The sequence below is a fragment of the Bos taurus genome, chromosome 9, assembly GCF_002263795.3.
Source record: "Bos taurus isolate L1 Dominette 01449 registration number 42190680 breed Hereford chromosome 9, ARS-UCD2.0, whole genome shotgun sequence".
NCBI classification, from domain to species: Eukaryota; Metazoa; Chordata; class Mammalia; order Artiodactyla; family Bovidae; genus Bos; species Bos taurus.
In genome coordinates this window covers 9,358,655-9,384,186 of record NC_037336.1, presented here as the reverse complement: position 1 = coordinate 9,384,186, position 25,532 = coordinate 9,358,655, and the positions used below count along the sequence as shown (strand labels likewise).

General features: G+C 41.8%; 1 protein-coding gene across 1 annotated transcript in view; it reads left to right on the top strand.

Moving 5' to 3' along the window:
* The window catches only part of COL9A1 (collagen type IX alpha 1 chain), a 90,578-nt gene that overhangs the window by 7,577 nt on the left and 57,469 nt on the right, over positions 1-25,532 (top strand). The window contains exons 5-12 of the mRNA XM_059890025.1: positions 593-989; positions 16,611-16,698; positions 16,787-16,891; positions 17,164-17,336; positions 18,687-18,761; positions 19,034-19,069; positions 19,205-19,267; positions 25,262-25,315. Coding sequence (XP_059746008.1) covers positions 593-989; positions 16,611-16,698; positions 16,787-16,891; positions 17,164-17,336; positions 18,687-18,761; positions 19,034-19,069; positions 19,205-19,267; positions 25,262-25,315 — 991 coding nt within the window. The remainder of the gene's footprint in view (positions 1-592; positions 990-16,610; positions 16,699-16,786; positions 16,892-17,163; positions 17,337-18,686; positions 18,762-19,033; positions 19,070-19,204; positions 19,268-25,261; positions 25,316-25,532) is intronic.

Sequence of the window (25,532 nt, the reverse complement as noted above, 5' to 3'; positions counted from 1 at the left end):
TGCTCAGTGTGAAGGGACTGATCTCACATCTGCAAGTGACTGATACTCAAAATGCTTATGTGAGTCTAGGTTATATTTGGGGAGGAGAAGATCCAATTATGAAAATAACAAATAATCTTAACATGTTACATCAAAATACAATTTTAAGAACCTGCTTTAATTAAACATGTAAATTGGTAGAGCTGATTTGGATTTCAAATGTTCTCTTCTGTCATTTGTGGAAGAATGTGGCCAAGAACTTTGCAAGAATGTGTTTTTTGGCAGAATGTGTTTTTGAGGTGGGATTGCTGAACAGTAGCTCTTTAGGTAGCATAAATAGTAACACTGTTGAAATTATGTGGCATTTGGGGACCTTTCTTAGCTATGAGGGAGTTTTGTATTTAATGTGTATTTTAAGATGGAACTTTAATGCACATGAATGGACTTCAGTAAAGGTCTTTATGAACAGTCATGAAAGAACAGCTAGCACATGGATTTCACACTGTGGTGTTTCCGTAGGTCTGGAATCTAAAATAGCATAATTAGGAAATATGGTAATACACCTGAATACAAAAAACAAGAGTTATATTTACTGTCTTACAATTTTACTCAGGCATTTATATCCCAATGGGCTGCCTGAAGAATACTCCTTTCTAACCACTTTTCGGATGACTGGAAGCACACTTGAAAAGCACTGGAGCATTTGGCAGATTCAGGATTCCTCAGGGAAGGAGCAAGTTGGCGTGAAGATTAATGGCCAAACAAAATCTGTTTCATTTTCATACAAGGGGCTGGATGGAAGTCTCCAAACTGCAGCCTTTTCGAATTTGCCCTCCTTGTTCGATTCCCAGTGGCATAAGATCATGATTGGCGTGGAAAGGAGCAGTGCGACTCTTTTCGTTGACTGCAACAGGATTGAGTCCTTACCTATAAAGCCAAGAGGTCAAATTGATGTCGATGGCTTTGCTGTGCTGGGAAAACTTGTGGATAATCCTCAAGTTTCTGTTCCGGTAAGTATACAGTCATACACTAAGGGACATTAAGATGAATCCAGAATGGTAAAAATTAAGACCTCAGCATCTTTAAAAATCACCCAGATATCTTAAACAATGGGCAGTTATTCACTTTTAAAAGGTTTTTCAATCAGTTTTTTAAAACGTCTTTAATGCCTCTTTTGAGCGTAGCATGGAATGGGGAAGCAGAGCCAGTTGAGTAGACAGCTCCTGGTCCCGAGTAGCTGAAAGCCTACTTGGAAGATGCTACATGACCACCTGGAGCACCCAGAATCCTCTGAGGCAACCTGCAAAAACCCACACTGGTGTGATACATATTATGTATAAATAACCAATGGCCATATTCAAAGTAAGGTTAATATGAATGGTAAATTTAGTTAATCAAGAATCCCATTCTTCTCAGAAGCAATGGAACTTGACATGGAAGGATTTGAATTGGTAAAAGAAGAGGAGAAAGTGCATTCTAGCTGAGAGCAAAAGAATGAAAGGAAAAAGAGATAGGAAATAAACCATGTTCACAGATCAGGAGCCTGGATAGTTGGGATGAAGTGTACATGTAAAAATGTGAGTATGTGTGTGAGGGGGCATAGAGGGGGCAGAGATAGTAATTGCAGCATGTGAGAGGTGAGGTTAGGAAGTCATATGGTATCTGACCCAGAAGATGTAGAAATGATGTAGATGGCACTGCTAAGTTGCTTCAGTTGTGTCCGACTCTGCGACCACATAGACGGCAGCCCACCAGGCTCCCCCATCACTGGGATTCTCCAGGCAAGAACACTGGAGTGGGTTGCCATTTCCTTCTCCAGTAGATGGCACAATATTTCTTTATTTAGAAGTGGTCAAGTCTTGCTTGACATATTATGAAAGCAAAGGATTTTAGAGCTCTGTTTGTGATTTTGCCGTAGAGACCTATGGACATAAAGATAAGGGATTACATAAAGACATGTAAACTTGTGCCAACTAGTACCATATAGTTCTATCATTTTGAATTGTTAAACTTGCACTGAGTTATCCTTTAAAAGGATATTATATAATATTACAGAAATTTAAAAACTAAATCTTACAGGGCAAGTGATCTTCTGGAAAAAACTAAAGAATTTAGAGCTCAATAAATAAGTGCTTGATCCTCTACACTCTCTGCTCTCTCTCTGGTACAGAGTTGTTAAATTCTAGTCACAGAACTCATATCGTGGAGTGTAGCAGGGGGTGACACAATGATTCTGAATGGTTCCTGCACGCTTCTCCAAAGAAGGAAAGGTTAGCGGGCATCTCAGTAATGGAATTGTTCAAATAACCTATTTTCAAGGGAAGAATTGTGATTAGTGTGAAGGGTAGTGTGAAATTTCTATATTCTGTGATGGACAGGAAGCAATTTATAACTGCCACATTACCGCTCTGGCTTGTAGACACTCGAGCAAGTATTTCTCCAGCTAATGAGTTATCACACCTCAAGTGGCTGGGTTAGAAAGCCAATGGGACCACCGGTGTGCCCTCTTGAAATTTTGTGCAGCAAGATCTTTGCAATGGCACTGGGGTGGCCTTCAGACAACACAGCCTCTGCCATGTTTGTGTCACTCTGGACCATGAGTGAGGGGAAGGAGACTTTAGAGTGCATCCTCACTGTGATGAATGTCAATCAAGCACTTGTATAATTGGTTTAACTCACCGTTCTTGAAAAAATATGTCATCATTATAATTCTGAACTCTACATGCTAGGAAGCTATTAAGCTGTCTAATGGCCACAGCAGTAAAGTCGTAGTATTTATTAATTATGTTATAGTCTAGCCAGTCACAGCTAACTGTGGGTTATCCGCCAAGTATAGTCTCACATCATGGTGGAGAACAGTTAGGACCAGCTGTCTGTGATTTCATTCTGCCATGTGCAGGAATGCAACAAAATACCTGGCAGCTGGAGTTACGTTTGCTTTTGGTCCACCAAGGAGCTTTTCAGACTCAGCACACTGTCCATGTTAAAAGTGTTTGCAACAGGCATGAACAATTTTTTCCTTTCATACTGAATTCTGACTCCATCACAAGGAACCACAAAAGAGACTTGAGCCTAAAGTCGCATTTAAGTCCCGTATTTGATGATGTGGTGTTGTGACTAAAATAGATCAAGGTTATAGGCCCTCCAAACCCTACTTACACCCAAGGATAGGCAGTGACAATCTCAACTTCAAAAGTGAAACTGAAAGTGAAGTCACTCAGTTGTGTCCGACTCTTTGTGACCCCGTGGACTGTAGCCTACCAGCTCCTCCGTCCATGGAATTTTCCAGGCCAGAATACTGGAGTGGGTTGCCATTTCCTTCTCCAGGGGATCCTCCTGACCCAGGGATCGAACCTGGGTCTCCTGCATTGCAGGCAGACAGTTTACTATCTGAGCCACTTGGGAAGCCCAAAGTTGTTACCAAAATGTATTCCTCAATTTTTACCCTGTATAAGACAAAGAAGTAGAAGATTCTACATAAGTAAACCCTATTTATGTCTTTTTAGCATCTTCACACCCCTAATATACCAATTTAAAGTTTTAGAAGTGCTTTTTTTTCTCTCATTAACTTACTTTATCCTTTCAACAATTTCATAAGACAGCAAGCACAGATAGGATTAGCTCCATTTTTTCAGTTGAAGACACAATCTCACGTAGATTTCTTGGCCTGTGAGAAACAGTGTTGGGCATAAAATTCCTAGTCTTCCCTATTTTCTCTGTGCCAACTAACTTCCCTTTTGAGAAAAATAGAAATATGTGTAACCACATATCGTTCTTTATAAAGGATATCATCATTTTCATTTTGGAAGGTATTTGTGATTTGCGTAAGTTTTTTAGAATCTTCTTTGCAGGACAGATAAGACTCTTTTCTAAAAGAAGGAAGTTCACACAGTGGAAACATGTCCTCAGACATCGGTGGCACTTGTGATCACTTAGTGAGCTCTCTCTGTGTGCCTCTATCCTGGGCGCACGAGCTGCAAGCCACAGGTCTCCTTCTCCCAGGTCCTGAGGGCTGAGTGGCTGAGACGGGTGAGCAATGATAATGGAACCCGACTAGGACCAGGAAAGTGGACGAAGGGACAGTCTCCTCACTCACATCAGGGCAGGCAGGCACAGGAGTCAAGTCCACGGCTGTTTCCTAGGGGAGGGGCCTGTGAGAGGAATTCGGGGGTGAACAGACTTATCCAGGATGAGATAAATCCAGTGTTCTAGGGAAAGGGACTCTCATATGGGAATTTCTGTGTTTATGAACTCTCCTCTTTTCTAGCTTCATTGATTTCCCCTCACTCCTCCTCACTTTTCTAAACTAATAGTCAAATACTCATGCGAGTCTCCAGACAAACCCAAATGAGTTGTCCCTATACTCTTGTTTTCATTTTAGTTTGTGGTCTGTGATCTGCCCCCTTAGGCTGTAATCTGAAGTTGCTGGCAATTACTGGTCCCTTGGAAGACTTGCAGTGGTGAATGGTGCTATCTGAGTATTCGGAGGGGTAGGAGACATGAACTGCTGGGGCACTTCCCTCTTGATTGGAGACAGCAAATATTCAGTATTACTTGTGAGAAATTTTAAATTAAAATGAAATGTGCCAATAGCATGAAAGCGACAAGTTGCAGAGTATTTTTGCATTTTTCTTCATGAAATTGGATTCCTTCTAATCTTTGACACTCTACATGAATTGAATACTTTTTTCAGGATCAGCACTTGATTTTCTTTAGAAAAGCAAACATTCCTTCTAAAGGTATTAATTGATGTCAAAAGGTAGCCCTTGGAACTGCATAATGAAAATGCAGTGGAAAATGACATTTGATGGAGCGCTGAAGCTAAGAGACTCATTTATATTGCTCTTGTTTGTGATTTCTCCCAATCTAGCCCAACTTTTGTCTCTTTCTCTTTTCTAAATTGGAAAAGGGAACTAATTTCAGGAGGTTTCAAGACAGCTGTTCACATGCACAACAACTCAAACTCCTTCACATCATTCATGGTTATTTAGTGGGCTCAGAGCATTTATATTTTTCCCAATGTACTGCTATAATACATGGTTAGTTTGATTTCATAGCAATAAATTCCATATTTTCTATTTGCCTTTGTGCCCATATTTTAGGTTGGTGCCATTTATTTCGCTGCAAAGCTCAGTTTCCTGGCATCATACCATAAAAGCATGTGATTTTATGGCAGGTTCTTTATTGTTTCTTGTCAGCAAAATTGCCCAGGAGAGTTATTTGGCACAGCTCTATTAGAAAACAAAGTTAGCCTTTCTACCTTTTCAGGATGTGCACTAGGGGTTTGGGCTTATTTGAAAGCCCAAATGATGAAAGCCCAAAGGATGAAAGTATATATGGCTTTATAAATACATGATTCAAATCCTTTATCTTATGCATATTTTGAATAAACCAGTGCAGAAAACATGATTAATCAGACAGATACAATGCTTTTAAAAGTATATTTCAAATGGGTTGCACTACGTTACTTTTGTTAAATTCAGAGAAAATATGATTAGCAAAACTCGTGATGCAGAAGCCACATCCTTCTCTCTACCCCACAGAATTAAATCATAGTAACTTCCCAACTGTAAAAACAAACAGAGCTTCATGAATGATAACATGGGAAAGATAAACTATGAGGTTGTGATTAATATCATTTCTGGTGTTTGAAAATATTATCGGAAAGTTATGTTTTTAGTGATTTAAGAAATGCATGATATCTACTGTACAAAATATCTAAGCTATTAAGTTTTCTTATTATGTTGCTTTTGACAGGTACTTTTTAAAAATCCTCTTTCAATTGAAAGTATTAAATACAAGAGAAATGATACTGTTACCTGTACATGTCCATCAGTTCAGTTCAGTCGAGTCACTCGGTCGTGTCCGACTCTTTGCGACCCCATGGACTGCAGCACGCCAGGCCTCCCTGTCCATCAGCAACTCCCAGAGTCCACCCAAACTCATGTCCATTGAGTCAGTGATGCCATCCAGCCACCTCATTCTCTGTCATTCCCTTCTCCTCCCGCCTTCAATCTTTTCAAACATCAGGGTCTTTTCAAATAAGTCAGCTCTTCACGTCAGGTGGCCAAAGTATTGGAGTTTCAGCTTCAACATCAAAATACTTTTTATAACTCTTTGGTGTTGTGATTTGATGAGAATATTTTTGAATGCTGTCAAGTTTTTCGAGATGAAGCCTGCTACACTGTAGACCACATTAACAACATCAGCTAGATTTTCCACTAGGTGGCAATGAAACAAGAGGAACACACAGAAAAAACAGCTGCTTGCAGAGGAGAAGCCATGATGGGCGCAGGTGCTAAGGATAACTGGAGTAAAACCTAAATGATGGCCAAACTTGCTTTCAATGGAAAACTGAAAATATGAAAATTTTTATTGGCCTCAGCTATGCCCAGACTGTTGCAACTGAGAACAATCAGTGTTATTAGTATTTCTATTTTTCTTAAAATGTATACAGGCTAAGAACATACAGAAATCTTTGTCATGTCTTCCGGGTGGCTAGAAGGCAAGAGATTAATTCAATGGCATTTTTACTTCCCTTCATGTCAGTCTCTGTGTGGTTAGTTTCTTAGGTTACAACCTGGTTTCCATAGAATCCTGGTCTTTCAAAGATATACAAAACTAAGTCTATGTAGTTCAAACCTCTCAGTTTATACTTGAAAGACTTGAAACCCAGGCAGGGGAAGAGGCTTTCCCTAAGCTGTAATCAAACCAGAAGGCAAATACTATCAATTCTTTCTTCATTTTTTATCAATATCTATGTGTACATTTAATATTCAACCGCTGCTTATTAAACATCTGCTAAGTTATAGGCAGAAATTGAAGCTACAGTGGTGCTTGCACTCATCCTAGGGAGAGGAGACAGAGATAGGTGAGTAAATGAGTAGATTTATATTATTACCAGGTGGTCATAAATGCTATGGAGAAAAAAGAAGAAAATTGGAGTGCTTGGAGAGAGGACCTCCTTGAGGGGAAAAAAAAAAAAAAAACCATTTAGTAGAAACCTGAAGGAGCTGGGGGAGTGAGCATATATATGTGGTCTAGGGGAGGAGGATTTCAAGAAGAGGGAATGAGTTAAAAACCTGGTGTTGGCTTTGTCCTCTGTGTCTGAAGCAAGCCTGGACACCAGCGTGTCTGGGATGAGATGGAGAGAAGCCGGCCCTGAGGCTGGAGAGGGACCAGACACGAGAGTGGGGAGCAGGTTAACATGCCAGCTTTCTGGCCACGTGTGAGATGGAGAGCTGGCAGATGATTTCAAATAGATAAACAACGTGTTTTCTTCTTTTTAAAACATCTCTTTGGCTGAATTTTGACAACGTATTTTAGGGGGAGAAAAGGACAGGGCATTTAGGGGCTTCTTAGGAGGAGACCCTTTTTTTGAAGTATAGTTGATTTGCATTAGTTTCAAGGCTGCAGTATAATGAGTCGGTCTTTTTTGAGATAGTTTTTTTTCCTCTATAGGTTATTATGAGATGTTGAATGTAATTCCCTGTGCTGTATCGTAAATCCTTGTTGCTTATCTACTCTATGTATAGTAGTTTGTGGGCTTTCCTGATAGCTCAGTTGGTAAAGAATCCACCTGCAATGCAAGAGACCCCAGTTTGATTCCTGGGTTGGGGAGATTCGCTGGAGAAGGGACAGGCTACCCGCTCCAGTATTCTGGCCTGGAGAACTCCATGGACTATATAGTCCATGGGGCTGCAAAGAGTTGGACACAACTGAGCAACTTTCACTTTCACTTGTATTATTTTTTAGATTCCACATAAAAGCTATATTTGTCTTTCTCTGTCTGACTTACTGCTAAAGCATAACATTCTGTAGGCCCATTCATGTTGATGCAAATGCAAAATTTTATTCTTTTTTTGTGGCTAAAATTCTATTGTGTCTGTGTGTGTACCACATCTTCTTAAGCCAATTTTCTGTTGATGGGCGCTTGAATTGTTTCCACATCTTGGCTATTGTAAATAGTGCTGCTAGGAACATTGGCTTTACATTTTTTTTTCTGGGTATATACCCAGGAGTGGGATTGCTGGATCATATGGTAGGTCTATTTTTGCTTTTTCAAAGGAAACTCCATACTGTTTTCCTTAGTGACTGAGCCACTTTACATTCCTACTAACAATGTAGAAGAATTCTCTTTTCTGCACACCTTACCCAGCATATATTACTTGTAGACTTTTTGGTTGGTGATGGTCATTCTGACCAGTGTGAAGTGATATCTAATTGCAGTTTTGATTTGCATTTCCCTAATAATTAGTGTCAGACTTTATTTTTCTGGGCTCCAAAATCACTGCAGATTGTGACTGCAGCCATGAAATTAAAAGATGCTTACTCCTTGGAGGGAAAGTTATGACCAACCTAGATAGCATATTCAAAAGCAGAGACATTACTTTGCCAACAAAGTTTCATCTAGTCAAGGCTATGGTTTTTCCTGTGGTCATGTATGGATGTGAGAGTTGGACTGTGAAGAAGGCTGAGCGCCAAAGAATTGATGCTTTTGAACTGTGGTGTTGGAGAAGACTCTTGAGAGTCCCTTGGACTGCAAGGAGATCCAACCAGTCCATTCTGAAGAAGATCAGCCCTGGGATTTCTTTGGAAGGAATGATGCTAAAGCTGAAACTCCAGTACTTTAGCCACCTCATGTGAAGAGTTGACTCATTGGAAAAGACTCTGATGCTGGGAGGGATTGGGGGCAAGTGGAGAAGGGGACGACAGAGGATGAGATGGCTGGATGGCATCATTGGCTCGATGGACATGAGTCTGGGTGAACTCCGGGAGTTGGTGATGGACAGGGAGGCCTGGCGTGATCTGATCTAATCTGATCTGAATAATTAGTGGCATTGAGCATCTTTTCCTGTGCCTGTTGGCCATCTGTGTGTTTTCTTTGGAAAAATGTTAGAAGACCTGAGTAGACCAACTCATTTTTTGATTGGATTGCTTGTTTTTTCCATATTGAGTTACATGAACTGTTTGTATATTTTGGATATTAATCTCTTGTAAGTTGCAGTCTTTGCCAATGTTCTTTCCCAATTTCTAGTTTGTCTTTTCATTTTATGTTGGTGGTTTCCTTTCTGTGCAAAAGTTTGTAAGTTTGATTAGGTCCCACTTGTTTTCTTTTGCCTTGGGAGGCTGATCTAAGCAAATATTGTTATGATTTTTTGTCAAAGAATATTTTGCTTATTTTCTCTTCTAGAGAAACCATGTTATGGATTCAGGTATTATATTTAGGTCTTTAAACTATCTTAAGTTTTTTGGTATATGGTATGAGGGAATATTATAATTTCATTGATGCTTATGTGGCTGTCCAACTTTCCCAGCACTGCTTGTTGAAAATACTGTGCTTTCTCCACTGCATTCTTACATTCTTTGTTGTAGATTAACAGCTTATTGACTGGTTTATTTCCAGGCTGACTATTCTGTTACACTGAGCTTTGGGTTTGTCTTTGTGCCAATACAACACCATTTTGATTACTGTAGCTTTGTAATATAGTCTGAAGTCTGGATGGGTTATATCTCCAACTTCGTTCTATTTTCTCAAGATTGACTTAGCAATTCTGTGTCTTTTATGGTTCTGTATAAATTTTAGGATTATTTGTTTTAGTTCCATGAACAATGTCATGGGTATTTTGATAGGGATTGCATTAAACCTGTGGATTGCTTTGGGTAGTATGGCTATTTTAACAATATTAATTCTTCCAATCCAAGACCTTGGGATATCTTTCCATTTCTTTGTATCACCTTCAATTTCCTTATCAGTGTTTTATAATTTTAAGAGTATAGCTCTTTCACCTTCTTGGTTTAAGTTTATTCTTGGGTATTTTTTCTTTTGATGCAATTTTAAACAGGACTTTTTTTTACTTCCTCTTTCAGACATTTTATTATTAATGTAAAAAACAAAAGATTTCTGTATATTAATTTATATCCTGTTACCTTGCTGAATTCATTTCTTAACTCTAAAAGATTTTGTGTAGAGACTTTAGGGTTCTCTATACAGAGTATCCAGAGAAGGCAATGGCACCCCACTCCAGTACTCTTGCCTGGAAAATCCCATGGACGGAGGAGCCTGGTAGGCTGCACCATGAGGTCGCTAAGAGTCGGACATGACTGAGTGACTTCACTTTGACTTTTCACTTCATGCATTGGAGAAGGAAATGGCAACCCACTCCAGTGTTCTTGCCTGGAGAATCCCAGGGATGGGGGAGCCTGGTGGGCTGCCATCTATGGGGTCACACAGAGTCGGACACGACTGAAGTGACTTAGCAGCAGCAGCAGCATACAGAGTATCATGTCCTCTGCAGCTAGTGACAGTTTTGCTTCTTCCTTTCCTACTCAGATACCTTTTATTTCTTTTTCTAGTCTGATTGCTGTGGCTAGGGCTTCCAGTAATATATGTGGAATAGAAGTCATGAGAGTGGTCATCCTTGACTTGCTCCTGAATTCAATAGGAAGGCTTTCAACTTTGCACTTTTGAGTATTATTTTGGCTGTGAGCTTGTCATAAATGGCCTTTATTATGTTGAGATGTGTTCCCTCTGTACCAAATTTGAAACACATTTTTTTTCATGAATGGATGCTTAATTTTGTCAAATGCCTTTTCTGCTTCTATTGAGATGATTGTGTTATTTTTATCCTTTGTTTTGTTAATGTGGTGCATTGCATTGATTGATTTGTGTATGTTAACCCATCCTTGTGACCCTAGAATGAATCCAACTTGATCATAGCCTACGACTCTTTTTATGTATTGTTGGACTTGATTTTTTAATATTTTGTTGAGGAAAACAAATATTTTGTTTTTGTATATATATTCATCAAAAAATGGCCTGTAATTTCCTTTTTTGGTAGCATCTTTGTCTGGTTTTGTATCAGGGTGATGGTGGCCTCATAGAATGAGGTTGGGAGTGTTCTCTCCTCTTCAACTTCGTGGAACAGTTTGAGAAGGTATAAGTTCTTCTTTGTATGTTTGGTAGAGTTCCCCAGTGAAGCCATCTGGTCTTGGATTTTTGTTTGCTTGGAGTATTTTATTATTATAGAGTCTATTTCACTTCTAGTGATAGATCTGTTCAAATGATCTGTTTCTTCTTGACCTAGTCTTGTCCGGCTTTATGTTTTTAGAACTTGTCCATTTCTTCTAGGTTCAATTTGTTGGTAATAACTGTTCATAGAATACTCTTACAACTTTTAGAATTTCTGTGTTATTGGTTGTTATGTCTCCTTTTTCATTTCTTTTTTGTTTAATTATGTCTTCTCTCTTTTCTTCTTTGTGAGCCTGGTTAGAGATTTGTCAATTTTGTTTATTAAGAGGAGCTGTTAAAGAGACTACTACAATAGTTCTGGCAGGGATGGTCTGGGGTTAGAACAAGCCTGTAGTGATGCAGGTGGTGCAAAGTGATCAGATCCTGATATAATATTTTTGGAGTAAAGCAAATGAAATTTTATGTGTAAGAGAGAAAGAATCATGCACAATTCCAATATTTTTGGTGTAACTGGAAGCATAGAGTCTCCATTTATAGAGACATAAAAAAACCGTGGGGAAAGAGCAGGTATCAGTGAGAATATCAGATGTTGATTTGGAATATCTAAGTTTGATAAGGAGATTGATACCTTAGTGAAGATGCTGAGCAGGTAGTTAGATATGTTCTGGAGTTCAAGAGATAGGTCCAGCTGGGAATAGAATTCTGGGGGCTGTAAGTATATATGTATTTAAAGCCATGGACCAAATGAGAGTTGAGTGTAATAGACAGACTCTAAAGTTGAGGCCCAAAACGACCAACATTTAGAATTTACTGAGGTGAGGATGATTCTGTCAAAGAGACCAATACGAGCAGCCCATGGTGGAGGAGAGAGCCAGGATATTGTGCTACTTGGAAAGTTGGTGGAAAATAGTATTCCAGGGAGAATGGAAAGGTCAATTCACTCAAATGCTGTAGATGGGTCAAATAAGATGAGGACTTAGAGTTAGCCACTGGATTTAGAAACCAATGGAGCTGATCTTGAGAAAAGATCCACTGGAGTATTGGGAGTGAAAGCCCAGTCAGAAAGGGTTAAAGAGAGAATGGAAGGGAGAGGAATTGGAAGCAATGAACATAGACCACTCTTTCAAGCTCTGTATGAAGGGGAGAAGGAAACAAGATGGTAGCTGAAGGGGCATGTGGCACGAGAGGAGGATACGCAGGATCCTCGCCAGAACTCAGAGTGTAACTCTTCTTGTTATTCTGCTACGGTAACTGCCTTATGCCTCAAAGGACCAGCATTTATTACCACATCATCTCCCTCAAATGCCCTTCTATGGCAATCCACTCCAGTACTATTGCCTGAAAAATCCCAAGGACAGAGGAGCCTTGCAGGCTACAGTCCATGGGGTCACAAAGAGTCGGACATGACTGAGCGACTTCACTTCCCTCATCCCTGTAGCAAAAAATCTTTGATGACAATCCTGTAATTATCTACTCAATAATATTCAAATTATTTTCCTTAGAATTCAAGGAGGAAAATTCTTTGCTACAGCGAGTCTGTCCCTTCTCTCTGAGTAACTTTCCTTGTGCCTACTTATGGTCACCTCCTTCACCTTCCTGATCTCTGCTTAGGAAAACCTTACATGCTCTTTAGGTCCCTACTCAAGTATTCCAGATTATATGACCCCCCTTGTTGATGGCTTTAGCCAGAAATATATCTTTCTCATCTTTGTATTTATTGTCAAAGCATTTTTCAGCTTAGTGTCCTATAGAATAAACGTTTTGTTGTCTTCCATGGTGAAGAATGTGAAGCATATGAATGTGTTATATGAAGATATGTTGAGTTAAAAATGAACAAATGTAAAACATATTTAACCACATTCCAGCACTATGTCTGGAACTGCACGGCCTAGTCTACATAGACTTAGGGGGATTTTCAATTTCATGGCAACTCAGAGCCTCCTGCTCAGTTGCCAGGAAGCTTCACGTAGAGGAGTTCCCTTATGATGGCAGAAACCAACATTTCTTCATTAACTAAAAAGAAGCATGAAATCTGTGAATTCAAGTAATTTTTCCAAACCTTTTTTGTACTGTCTAGAAGGAAATGGCAACCCACTCCAGTACTCTTGCCTGGAAAATCCTGTAGACAGAGGAGCCTGGTAGGCTGCAGTCCATGGGGTCGCGAAGAGTCGGACACGACTGAGCGACTTCACTTTCACGTTTCACTTTCATGCATTGGAGAAGGAAATGGCAACCCACTCCAGTGTTCTTGCCTGGAGAATCCCAGGGACAGGGGAGCCTGGTGGGCTGCCGTCTATGGGGTCGCACAGAGTCAGACACGACTGAAGCGACTTAGCAGCAGCAGCAGCAGACAAATGAAACATATCTCATATTTAAGAATTTATCTTTGAAGAGCTAGGTTTTAGGCATTGTATATAAAATTCAATAATTCAGTTTGCAAAAAAAATTAAGCCTTGTTCCATTCTCCTTAATATTGAGCTAAGTCCCATAGCTTGTCATTAGAATTCTCTTTCAGGAGGAAAAGATAGTTGTCTGCTATTAGTTTTTATTTAATTTTTATGAAAGGCCTAAGTACTTTATTAATATTTATTGATAGCCTAGAAAAATAAGTAAAAATCTCTAGCCCTAATAAGAGTTAAGAGTTGGGGCCAAAATTCCATGTTTTAATGTGTTGTCCTCTGGACCCTACTCTAGCTTAGGGGATCGAATTACACCTTTTATGGAAAAGAATTGGGTAATGATGAATTTGGGCTGGTGTAAGGTAGCTTACACTCACACAATTATTTTTCTTGAAACAATGCAGAAAAATTTTATGTTGAGAAAGATAGGTTGGCCTAGGGCACTTTATGTTCTGCTTAACAGATTTATAAAAAACATTTTACTTTTTATTTCTCTTCTAGAATTTTTTCTCAAGTGTCACATACTGTAATTCCATTGTGGAAAGGAAAATATCTGTGGTTTCTCTAGAATATTTCTTTAGTGCTTGGCTTCTACTGGGACTTCAAAAGTAAAAGACTAAATTAAAATATTTATCACACATATTTCATTCATGGGTATTCAAAGAGAAGAATGATTGCAGGTTTGAAAATGAGATGTGTGGAAATCAACATTTTAGATGTATAATGAAAGTGACTTTTACCAGGACACTCTGCCAATCCGCCTTCAAAATAATTAACATGGAAATTGGAATTAATATTGCATGCCCCCAAACAGTTATTGTATAGTGCGTAGGTGGTGGTTATGTGGAAGCAGAGATGTGTTCAGAAACCTCTGACCTGGCTGGCACTCTGTCACAACCTGCCTGTATTCACAGATGAATTCCATTTCATTCCCTTTTATCCTGCATCACAACTGCCCCGGGCATACTTACACAGCTGTACCCATTTATCCAGAGAAGATTACACTTCTGAGAAAATAGCTTAATGAATTATTTTGCATTTGCAAGAAGTAACTTAAATGAACTATCTGTATAAAGGATATAGATTTCTTGGTTAGTCATATAATTAAACTTTCTCAAGGTGTTTAAGGTATGAATTATTTTTGAGAATCAAAATATCACATGCATACAGTGAATGCCGGTTTGGTATCAATTTCCGAAGGACTTAGTGAATAACATAGTATGAGTGGTCTCTTCTATTTTGAGAGTTAGGGATGGGGAGACACCTTTTCTTATTTTGGTAAAATACTTATCTGGTCATTAAGGAAGAAAAATCATGTTTCTTATATGTCATATTTTGTCATACACGTGAATATGTAACTGCATATAGAAGCAGCCGCTAATTTGAGGAGCAACAGCAGAAATTTTGTTTCCGGATATATTTCTATAAGAAGCATGCAAATAGGGAATTTTTTTGTCTTATGGAAATTTCTTAGTCTAGTTCTGAAGTTTTCTAGTACCTGTTGGAAACAAATTTATGCAGTTTTTATTTCTAGATCTGTCTTTTCTATTCATCTTTAATGCAAATGTTCAATCACTAAGTGCTGGGGTTACCTGCTTGAAAAATCATACTTCATTCTGGAGATAGGATGTGTTCTCCCGGGAGGCTGACCTTATTTTCAAGTCAGGCACATTTGGAATTCCAGTTCTGACATTTACTAGCTATGTGACCTGTGGCAAATGATTTAACCTCTCTGAGCCCCTTTACCCATATATGACTGGCCTCCAAGAGCTGTTGGAGGTGGTGCCTCATGTTTAGCAATCATTAAGGGAAAGGCTGGTCCATTCTTTCTTTTATCTTCCTTTTAAAGTTTCCACTGCAGTTTAGAACAGAACCAAAATAAAATCCCTCCCAAGCAAACAAGACTATTCTGATTAAAAATAAAGTGTTTAATTAAAGTGATTCCTTAGCTGCAGGATACTGTGTGGTTTAGAACACAGTTCCTTTGTAGGATGTCAATATGCTATTGTAAAATAATTCACATCAAGAATACACAACTGTGTATGCTGATCTGTCATCGTTTTCATACAATTTTTAGATACCTTTCCATCTCAAAATATGTCTTGATTTAGCTTTCTTTTCATCCCAATTAATTCATTTTCCTAGTTGTCCACATTTTCTGGAGAAAAGGCATAGGAGGGTTGAGGGAAACAAGAAAAACAGGAAGAGGAGAACTCCAGGGCAATTAGAATCATGTGAGAAGGGGCATAAGCGTGGGAACGTCAAAGCTTCATGTCTTATTTTCACCCCTTTATAAAATGAAAAGCCTCCTTTTGTTTAACTTTCCCTTCCTCTGTGGGTAGAAGGGAAGGGAGTTCATCTTTCATTCTTTTCAAACTTCCCTTGGGTACACCAATCTTTTTATACCTTCTTGCTTGAGGCTTTCAGATTCAGACCTGGCCATTCTTCCTTTTTTCTATTTCTTTCCTATCCTACTTTTCTCTCTCCCTTAGCACCTGCTAAAATGTAAGAAGCTGTCAGGACACCTGACTTTTAGTTGTCTAGGAAATTTATCTCTCTTCAACCAATGAAAATGTAAGTATTATGCAAAGTTCAAGTATTTTTTATTTTCTTGTTTTTTCTCTGAGTCTTAGATTTCTCTCATTCCTCCCACTTCTAGATCTTATTTGCATTTTAGGCAGAGACACCCCATGGCCAATATCTATCATGTATATTCTCCCAGGGACCAAGTTCCCTTTTTCTATTTCATTCCTGGTGCCACCTCTTTGCTGTCTGTTTCTAATCTTTTCCTGAGAGAAATCTTATTGAACATGTCCTCTGTGAAGTTCAGTAGGCCTCGGTTCCCATCCAGACTCTGACATTTATTGGCTTGTGCCTAGAACAGTTACCGCTTCTCTCTGAGACTCATTTTAATAGAATCTACCTCTTGATGGTTGTGGTGGGAACAGGAATAGGAAGTAAATATCCCTGGTGGGTTTCCTGCCTAGGGCTCTGCTGGAGCAATGCAGAGCTAAGTCATCTACATCCAATGATGGGAGAAACGTGGGAAGGATTTCCAGCCCATTCCTCCTGGAAAAACTGTATTCAAGGAACAAGAAAAAGAAAAAAAAAAAAGAAAAGGAACAAGAGTCCTAGTCCGCTGAGATGAATTGATGACCTGACTCAACAGTTGGACCACATTTACCATCGCATCTCCCTTTTAAATGACCCACTTTTGTTCTCCAAAGAGACCTAACTGACTGGCTGCTGTCTTCCTCCAGTTTGAACTTCAATGGATGCTGATCCATTGTGACCCCCTGCGACCCAGGAGAGAAACTTGCAATGAGCTGCCAGCCAGGATCACGGTGAGTCCCTAGACTACCTGCAAAGGCCACTTGCAGCCAGCTTACCTCTCTACACCGCCGCAAACTCTCCCCGTCTTCACTGTTTGTCTAAGAGTTCAGGCTTTTGCTGCACAGGCCAGATATTGAAGAAGCGCGGGTCCCACCCACAGTCTGGCGGGTAGAAACCACTTGCGCGGGGGAGGAGGGCGGCGGAAGGGGTATGGATCCAGCTTGGGTGGCTTACGACCCTCCCCAGCCCCCGGACCCCTTACCCCCCAGCCTCTCTCCAGGAAAATGCCGGTCGACTACTCAAGCCCTCGGTGGCACACAGGCCACCTGAGAAGACTCTGGGAACCTCGAGAGGTCCCCAGGGACGGGTGGGGCGGAGGCGGGGAAAGGGTTAAGGGGGACTGTTGTCATTCTATCCGTCCTTTGGCCTGCCAGCTCTCCTCCAATCCCCGCGACCCTCTCCGGGGCCGTTCATAAACAGGAGGAACTCACGCCTGCTGGGCCGGCGCCCCCTCGCATCCCCGGCTCCCGGGGGCGCTCTTGGCGGGGACAAGCGCCACTGCGCGCTCGGCGGGCATGGCTTGGGCGGCGTCGCGCCATGGGGCCCTCGGGCTGCGACTGCTGCTGTCGGGGCTCTGCTTGTGCGCGGCTCAAGTAAGTTGTGCGCGGGTTTAGGGGGGCCGCCTTCTCACTGTCTCCCCCGTCTTCTCTTCTTTCCTCCAGACCATCGACCAGGTAAGCCCGGGGCAAGAAGCCCTGGCGTTTTCCAAGCGCTCGCAGGGCGAGGCGGGGGTGCCTCCGTCGGGGGAAGCGCGCGCGGAGATGCGGAGCATCCCGCGGGCCGCGCGGCTCCGTGCATCCTCGGGCCACGCACCTGCAGCGAGCAAGGTGGGAGGCAGGAGCCCGAGGGGACACCCCGAAGGTCCGAGAACGGGCGCCCCCTCACCGACCGGGCCCCACACTGCAGGCTCGGGCCCTAGAGGCCCGAGGAGGATGGAGGCCGGGGCTTTAATTTTCAGCCGTGCTTCCCTCCTCCCTCCCTCCCCTCCCCGCCCCTGGTCCCGGGCGGCCCGGCCCGGGGAAGGCGCAATCGCAGGCAACCCCGCATCCCGCCTGCGTGGACTCGGCGGCCCGGGCTCACCTCGGAATTTCGGCTGCACTCGGGCAGGGGGCGGAGGGGGGCGGAGCCGTTTGAGGTTTCACTTACAAAGACCCCATTGTAACCTGTCTGGTCACCGGGAGTTTAGAAAAACCAAGATTTCCAGATGAAAGAAGGCTTTTTTTTTCCCCCCCCAACTCAGAAGAGAAAAAAACTAAAATTCCCACGTTTCCTAAAACGCGTCCAAACTTTTAGAGGCCAGCCTTCCGTCGAGCGCCATCAAAGCGGAGCTATTTGCAACCGATAAAAGGGGTCACAACCGGGGGTCGGCCTGAAATTTGGGCGTCTTTCTGAAGCGAGGTGCATAGACCTCTTTCAAGAGGAGGATCTGAAGAGAGGCCGGGCCCTCGCCGGGTTTCTCGGCCTCGCCTGTCTCTCCCTAAGAGGGCCCCCCAGTTTTCTTCTGAACGCAGACAGATCTACAAAACCATCCTGGAGTTGATCTGGGGTGGCGCGCCTCGGTTCTGAGCTGCCTCACTTTATCCAAAAGGCTGACCTGCATTTCCTGATTAAACTCAGTAATTCAGTGATCACCATCTTCATGATCCAACCCCATGAGTAAGAGGCCCCCTCTTCCCCACAAAACCCGTTGGGTTAAAGCTCCGTAGACGGGAGGACCCCACTCTGGGGGCCCAGATTCTGCTCTCACCTCACTGTCAGCCTCGTTCAGAACCTCGAGGAGGGGAAGCAACCGCGGTTCCTTGGAAATCTGGTCTCCGTGTGTTACGCTGGGCTTGAACCCGGCCTCCACGAAGCACTGTCTTTGCGGGGAGGCGGCGGGCTCGGGCCCACCTTCTTGTGCTTGCTCCCGGTGACCCCCTAACCCGCGTGTGCTCTTTTGTCAGAGGGGCCCCCCAGGTGAGCAGGGTCCTCCGGGGCCGCCGGGTCCCCCTGGAGTCCCGGGCATCGACGGCATCGACGTAAGTGTCCACCTCCGGCCCCTGCTCCTCTCCCAGCGGCCCGGGTGGGTTTTTCGAGAGGGCCCGAAGCCCCCTACCCAGAGGCGGGATGGGACGTGGATGAGGGCTGGGAGTGGGGCCTAGACGCCTGAGGACTGCGGAGGGAGGCGGTCCTGCGTCCCGTGGCCCCGGGCGGTTGATCACAGCTCCGTACTACCTGTCCTGTCCCTGTCCCGGAGGGGCCCCAGCACCCTCCACTCACACACTGCCCTGCTTTCCCTCTTGCCTTCCAGGGTGATCGCGGTCCGAAGGGTCCCCCGGGCCCCCCGGTAAGTACATCAGCGCTTTGGCTCTCCACTTCTTTCCTTCCAATGTGGTCTGCAGACCACACTGCACCCGATGAGGCTCAACTTTGCCCCATTTTCTCTTCCTTTTCTCCCCCCTCCTCTCCCCCTCCCTGCCAGGGTCCCCCTGGAGAGCCGGGGAAACCAGGAGCTCCAGGCAAGCCTGGCACACCGGGTGCCGACGTGAGTAGTGGGTGCTGGGGGCGTGAAGCCAGGCCCAGTGTGTGTGTGTGTGTGCACGCGCGCGCGCGCGCGTGTGTGTGTGTGTGAGAGAGAGAGTGAGAGAGAGAGAGAGAGAGAGTGCAGCGTGCAGGCGGGTGTGGTCCAAGCTAAGGCGAGACTGGCTCTGATCCTGGCGGTGCCCACGGGCTCGGCGCTGAGACGCGGTTTCTGCGCGAGGGTCTGCGGAGCGTGGAGGGGCCCCGAGGACCGGCGGCACTGGCCTGTCCTCCTCTCTGCTCTGGGAGCAGCGGTGGGTACCCGTTTCTGCCTCTCAGAGGCCACTCCCCACTCACCCCATTGGGGGGTGCTGGGTCTTCGCTCTTGTCCTTTCCCCGGCACCCACTAAGTGAGTTTAGGGAAAGGGCCTGCAGGCAGGGGAGGGACAGAGTCCCCCTAAACCCCGAGGAAGAGACCAGAGAAAGACAGACTGGGGGAGAGCCTGCCCGGGGCGGGAGTGTGGGGCGGGGCTGGTCCTACACTGGACACGGGGCACGCGGACACATGTGCACCCACGGTTGATTCATGTCACTGGATGGCAAAAAAAGCTGCAGTATTGTAATTAGCCTCCAATTAAAAAAAAAAAAAATCTAGAGAAATCCAGCTCAGAAGACTCGGACTTGATGGTTTCTAGAATGTAAGTAAAAAAACAAAAAAACAAACCTAGCTCTCTGTCTTTCCTCCTGCCTTTCCTTGGTTCACAGTCACTGACAGAAACAAGCTGACTAGGGTTGCTTGAAGCCTGGGAACCAGCAGCCGCCCCCCACCCAACATACCCAGTCACACACCTGCCTCCCGCCCTGGGAGACAAGCTCAGATGCTGAGCTGTGTGGTAAACCCGATACTAGTTAACATTTCTTCAGGGAAAAGGACTTCAGGGCTCTCATCTCCTCTCTCCCTACACTGGACTGTTGAGAGTTTACTGAGGGCCACTCCTTGACTTTCCAGCTGGGATACAAAGTAAAGTGATACCCGGACCTCTGCTCTCAGAAAACAGACAGTGCTGGGTTCTTCAAGTTACCAACTTATATGATTTCCCCAAACTGAAGACTTTTCTAAATCAAAGCCCTTGAAAACCTATGATTATAGATTCTGAGAACTTCTGGCTAGAGTTTAAGACAGAGTCTTCATTTTGAGAAAAAGAAAAATAGCTAGATGTTAGTGGTTATTAAGATGTGCTTTCTTTATCAAGATTAGTATAATGGGGATATTTGTCTATGCTAGGGACTAAACAGCAACAGCAGCAACAATTCATTGCTTTAGGAGACTGACTTTGTTGTATACTTAAAAGATCCTAGTTTGAACTTCCTATGTAGGCAAAGTGACAGTGCATGAGGTCGCTAGGGACTAATGTTTGGATAACGCAAACTGAATATCAGCCTAATATTTGCAAAATATGAACGGAAATTATATAACTTGTTTGCTATCACACATCTCTTTGAAACACCGTGAATTAGTTGCAACTGTCGCATCCAAATAAAAAAGTCTGATGAATACAAATAAACCAGTAGGTTAGGTTTATTTCTGCATTCCTTTCAACCTTGGACCTTGTTTTATGTGAAAAGAAAATGGATGATTAAATGACTTTATTACTATTATTATTAATTTTTGGCATGGTTGAAACATAAATGAATGACCTGAAGTCTTGTCTTATGATTGAGTTGAATAATTTCAGACAAAGGACTAGACTTGTCTGTGTCTGGGTTTCATGGTGCTTTTGTAGCAGGCTCAACAAATTCTTCTTCCTCTAGTACCATAAAATCATAAAGACAATGTCTGGTTTTACTTTATAGTTTCCACCCTTAAACAGAAATAGGATAAAAAAGAAAATTCTTCAAAATCTTTAGAAGTACAATGTAACTAATAATTGCAAGTACTTTTTTTTTTTGTTTATAACTGCAGTATCACAGCATAGATTTCCATTTCCAAATAAGATTTCCAAAGTTAAAAGGTATAAAATAGTAAGGTTTCTTACATCATAGAACTTTGGCTCTGTAAGATCCTCAGGAAGAAACTGATAAGGGCATTTAATCAATTTTCTGGGATGGTAGAGAAAAGCAACAGAAAAAGAAAAAGAAAAGGAAGGAGAGAAAAAAAGTAAGAAGTTCATGCATGTGCCAGGATTTTAGACATTTCTTAGAACTAAGCAAAAAATTAACTATACTAATTTGCATTTGTGTAGAACTTTTTTTAAAGTGCAGTCACAAACATGCTGTATTTTTTGGTAATGTTAACAAATGGTTAATCAGATGGTTTGTTTGGAAGAATCTGAAAAGAATACAGCTTAAAGGTTATTATCCTGAATTAAGTGGATTTTTGACAGAAAAGGTAAATGAGTCATGGCAGCTAGTCTTGTAGGATTATGGCTTGGGTCTCCTGAACTGAGTGGTGGAATGCTGGAAGGAAATTAATAGTGAGGGTTGCTTGCTTTGCCAAGCAGCAGTGGGAAATTTCAGAATACACTGGGCTTTAATTTTATCCTGTATAAAACCTTATCTTCACAAACATTCATATGAAAGCAATTTTTTCTGCCACTGGCAATATATTCCTCTGTCATTTCTTTGACAGATAAGAATGACTGCAAATTGGAGTTTTATGCATATGTTTGTAAATGGAAGTTGTGAGAGACTTACATACATATATATATATAAAACTCTTCTTTTCTTTAGTTTAAGTTGATTCTTTTCCCTTATAGACACATAACATTAAAGAAATCCAAGCTTGGTTGCAAGCTCTGTACTCAAAGGACAACTGTGGTGTTATCATTAATAACTTATACTCTTACAGGCACTTATGATGTGGCATGCATAGTGAGCTCTAAGAGCTCTAAAAGAGTATTTCTTTTCCATTCTTATAGCATCTGTCTAAGATACAGAAAAGAGGAATTAGAATTAAGTACATGAATTATAGTTGTTACGCTGTTTTATAGGAGAGAGATTAGAACATCCTCTGAATGTATACAACTATTATCTGTGATGTTATATGATTAGGATAGTGAGTAATAAAGAAGTTATTCTGAAAGGCAGTGTAAGGGGAAATAGTTAGGCATCAGAGAAATGTGAGGGGGCTGTGAAGCACAGTGCCTGTGGTTAATACCCAGATTTTTTGCTTGTTTTTTTTTTTTTTTTTGCAGAATCTCTTCTGAATGAGATTTTAAGCTCCCAGAGAGCAGGAAATGTTACTTCATCAGCTTCTAGGATAATCTGACTACATAATAATGATAATAATAAGAAAAGCTAACATTTACTTAGCATCTGCTGTTCCAGGCATGGTTGTAAACACTCTGTGTACACTATCCCAGTGAATCTTCAAAGTTGCCATGTGAGGTAGATATTAACATTATACCCGTTTTACAGATTAGGAAACTGAGGCTCTATGCATTTGAGTAACTTGCCTACAGTGGCCTTGTACTAAGTGGCAGAGCTGGGATTTGAACTAAAAATAAAGATGATGTGGAGTGACAGGTGTGAAATCCCTCCACCCAGTAGGCTAGCCCACATCTCCTGTTCAGTAGCCTTCTGTAATCTTCTGTGCTGCATGTGTTAAATGCTCGGGCAGTGTGCTCAGATTGTAATGGAGATGGAGTCCTGTCCTCACAGAGCCTATGCCTTAATGCATGGCTGTGCCACAACAGAGTTCACTAGATTGGACGCCAGAATACATTTTCATTAACTCACAGCCTCCTTGTGATTAGATGTGGTTTACCATGTCTGGCGTGCTGCGATTCATGGGGTCGCAAAGAGTCGGACACGACTGAGCGACTGATCTGATCTGATCTACCATGTCTTACGGAAGACAGTTGAGACAAGGAGTATCTAGAAGCAGCCTCCAGGTTATCCAGCCACTCTGCTTCTTTATTATGTAGCTGAAGTTCTGCCTTATGTAGTAGCTGCTGCTGCTGCTGCTAAGTTGCCTCAGTCGTGTCCGACTCTGTGCGACCCCAGAGAGGGCAGCCCAGTAGGCTCCTCTGTCCCTGGGGTTCTCCAGGCAAGAATACTGGAGTGGGTATGTAGTAGCTACTGCCCTCCAACTTTGCCAGTGGTTTTAGCCCCTGATTAAAGGTGGTTAGTTGGCAGTGTGTGTGGGAACTGACCAGGACGGGTCTTGGAGGGTATATGCGTGAAGTGGGCATTGGAAGTCCCTTTGGTCAGACCTGCCCTGAGGTTTATAAAGCCCTTGTGCCACATGTGTTTACAGAGAGCTCCTGGGGTATGGTTTATTTGCTCACATACAGAAGCCAGTGTTCCAGTACCACAAGTGCTCAGCACCTAAGATGTTAAGGCCTGTTCCCAAGTTAGAGCATTGTAATTGTACTAGAGAGACTGAAAATCAAAGTCTGTCAAAAATCCTTCCACGTGTGTTTAATAGCTTTCTTCTTTGGTAAATTTCCAATAATTAGTTTTGTCAACTCACTCTTTTCTATTTCCTTTGATTCAGTCTCTGGAGTTATGAAGGAAATTAATTGATGCAGAGAAATGTAAAAATGGTGGCTGGTGAAATAGTTTTCTATATAAGTTACATGAATGCATTTTATTGATATTTATGCAGACTGACAGATTAAATATGCACTTTCGTGATTCATTTTTAAGTCAGACTTTCATATTTTCAAGGAATTCCTCAATATCATTTTAATTTTTTTCAAAATCTTGCTAATAGATTTTACAAGTTATTTCTATATACATGTGTATATGTGTATGTGCATAATGTATGTATATTTACATATATAGGTACATATAATTGTATTTTGTAGGGTATAAGTTCAATATTGTATTATAAATGACAACATCTAAAATAAAGGAAAAACTAAAAAGATAAAAATGTGTCTTCATCCAATGTGGAAATTAAGATATACATGTAGTATTATCATGGTTTGATATGTATTTTATATTAGGATGATGATAAGATATGTATTTTATATTAGGATGATGATAAAATAAGTACTGGTAGGGAAAGCAACAATGGTTGGAAGTGATGCTTGAATAACTACTTTAGCATTACATGTGATGTTATAAATGTGTTTTACAGTAATGGACTTAGAGTCTACGTACTGAGTGGCACACATGAAAATGTATATTTAATTGTAGCTATTTCACTAAAAGAGATAAACTAGAAACATGCTCTCAAATGATTCAACTTTAAAAGTTAATGTTTTCCATAAGCAGTTGTCATTGCTAGGAGATAACTGAGGGGCTTTAGGTGGCTAAAAGGCAACAATGAGATTGATTAGTTTTAATCACTATCGAAGGAACATTTTAACTCTCAAGATGTTATTGAGAGCTACAGAGACATACAAATATAAAGCATTTTGCTTTATAAATGAAGAGATGCATAACATGGCTAATGGCAGAGCCAAGTCCTGTTGTCCCATTCAGTTCAGTTCAGTTCTGTTGCTCAGTCGTGGCTGACTCTCTGCGACCCCATGAACTGCGCAGCACGTCAGGCCTCCCTGTCCATCACCAACTCCCAGAGTTTACTCAAACTCACGTCCATTGTGTCGGTGATGCCATCCAACCACCTCATCCTCTGCCATCCCCTTCTCCTCCTGCCTTCAATCTTTCCCAGCATCAGGGTTTTTTCAAATGAGTCAGCTTTTCGCATTGGGGGCCAAAGTATTGGAGTTGTCCCATTAGCCTTACCTATTAGAACATTGTAATTATTATTTCCCATTTTTTCAAAGCAGAGACAAAAATACTAAATTATTGAATCCTGTGATAAACAGTGCATTTAGTGGGAAGTTATGAACAGGATACAATTTATTAACAGAAAGTAACTGTAACAGTCAGATGTCATGTCAGACATTACCTTTGAATAGGAATATAGAAAGGTTTTTCTTTATAAAGACTTGCACCATATGTAGGTAAACTATCCTGCATGTGATTAATAAATAAAATGGAATTATCCACTGAGTGGCTTGCCTAAGGATGTTGTATTAGTTCTAATATCATCTTGCTTTGTTAGGGATTAACAGGTCCTGATGGATCCCCTGGCTCTGTTGGACCAAGAGGACAGAAAGTAAGTTAGCCACCTGGTATTAATTGCTGGTATCAATTAAATGCTGAAGCATAATTTTATTGTAGTGTTTCCAAATCAGTTAACAGGTTAGTTGTGAAGTGGCTGAAATACACTTGTTCAACCAAAATCATGTTTTATAACAGTTGAGTTAAATTGCGTTCAAACAGTAAGATGGAGTGTTTTAATGATTTTAATATTTATGCATTTTGCAGACTTA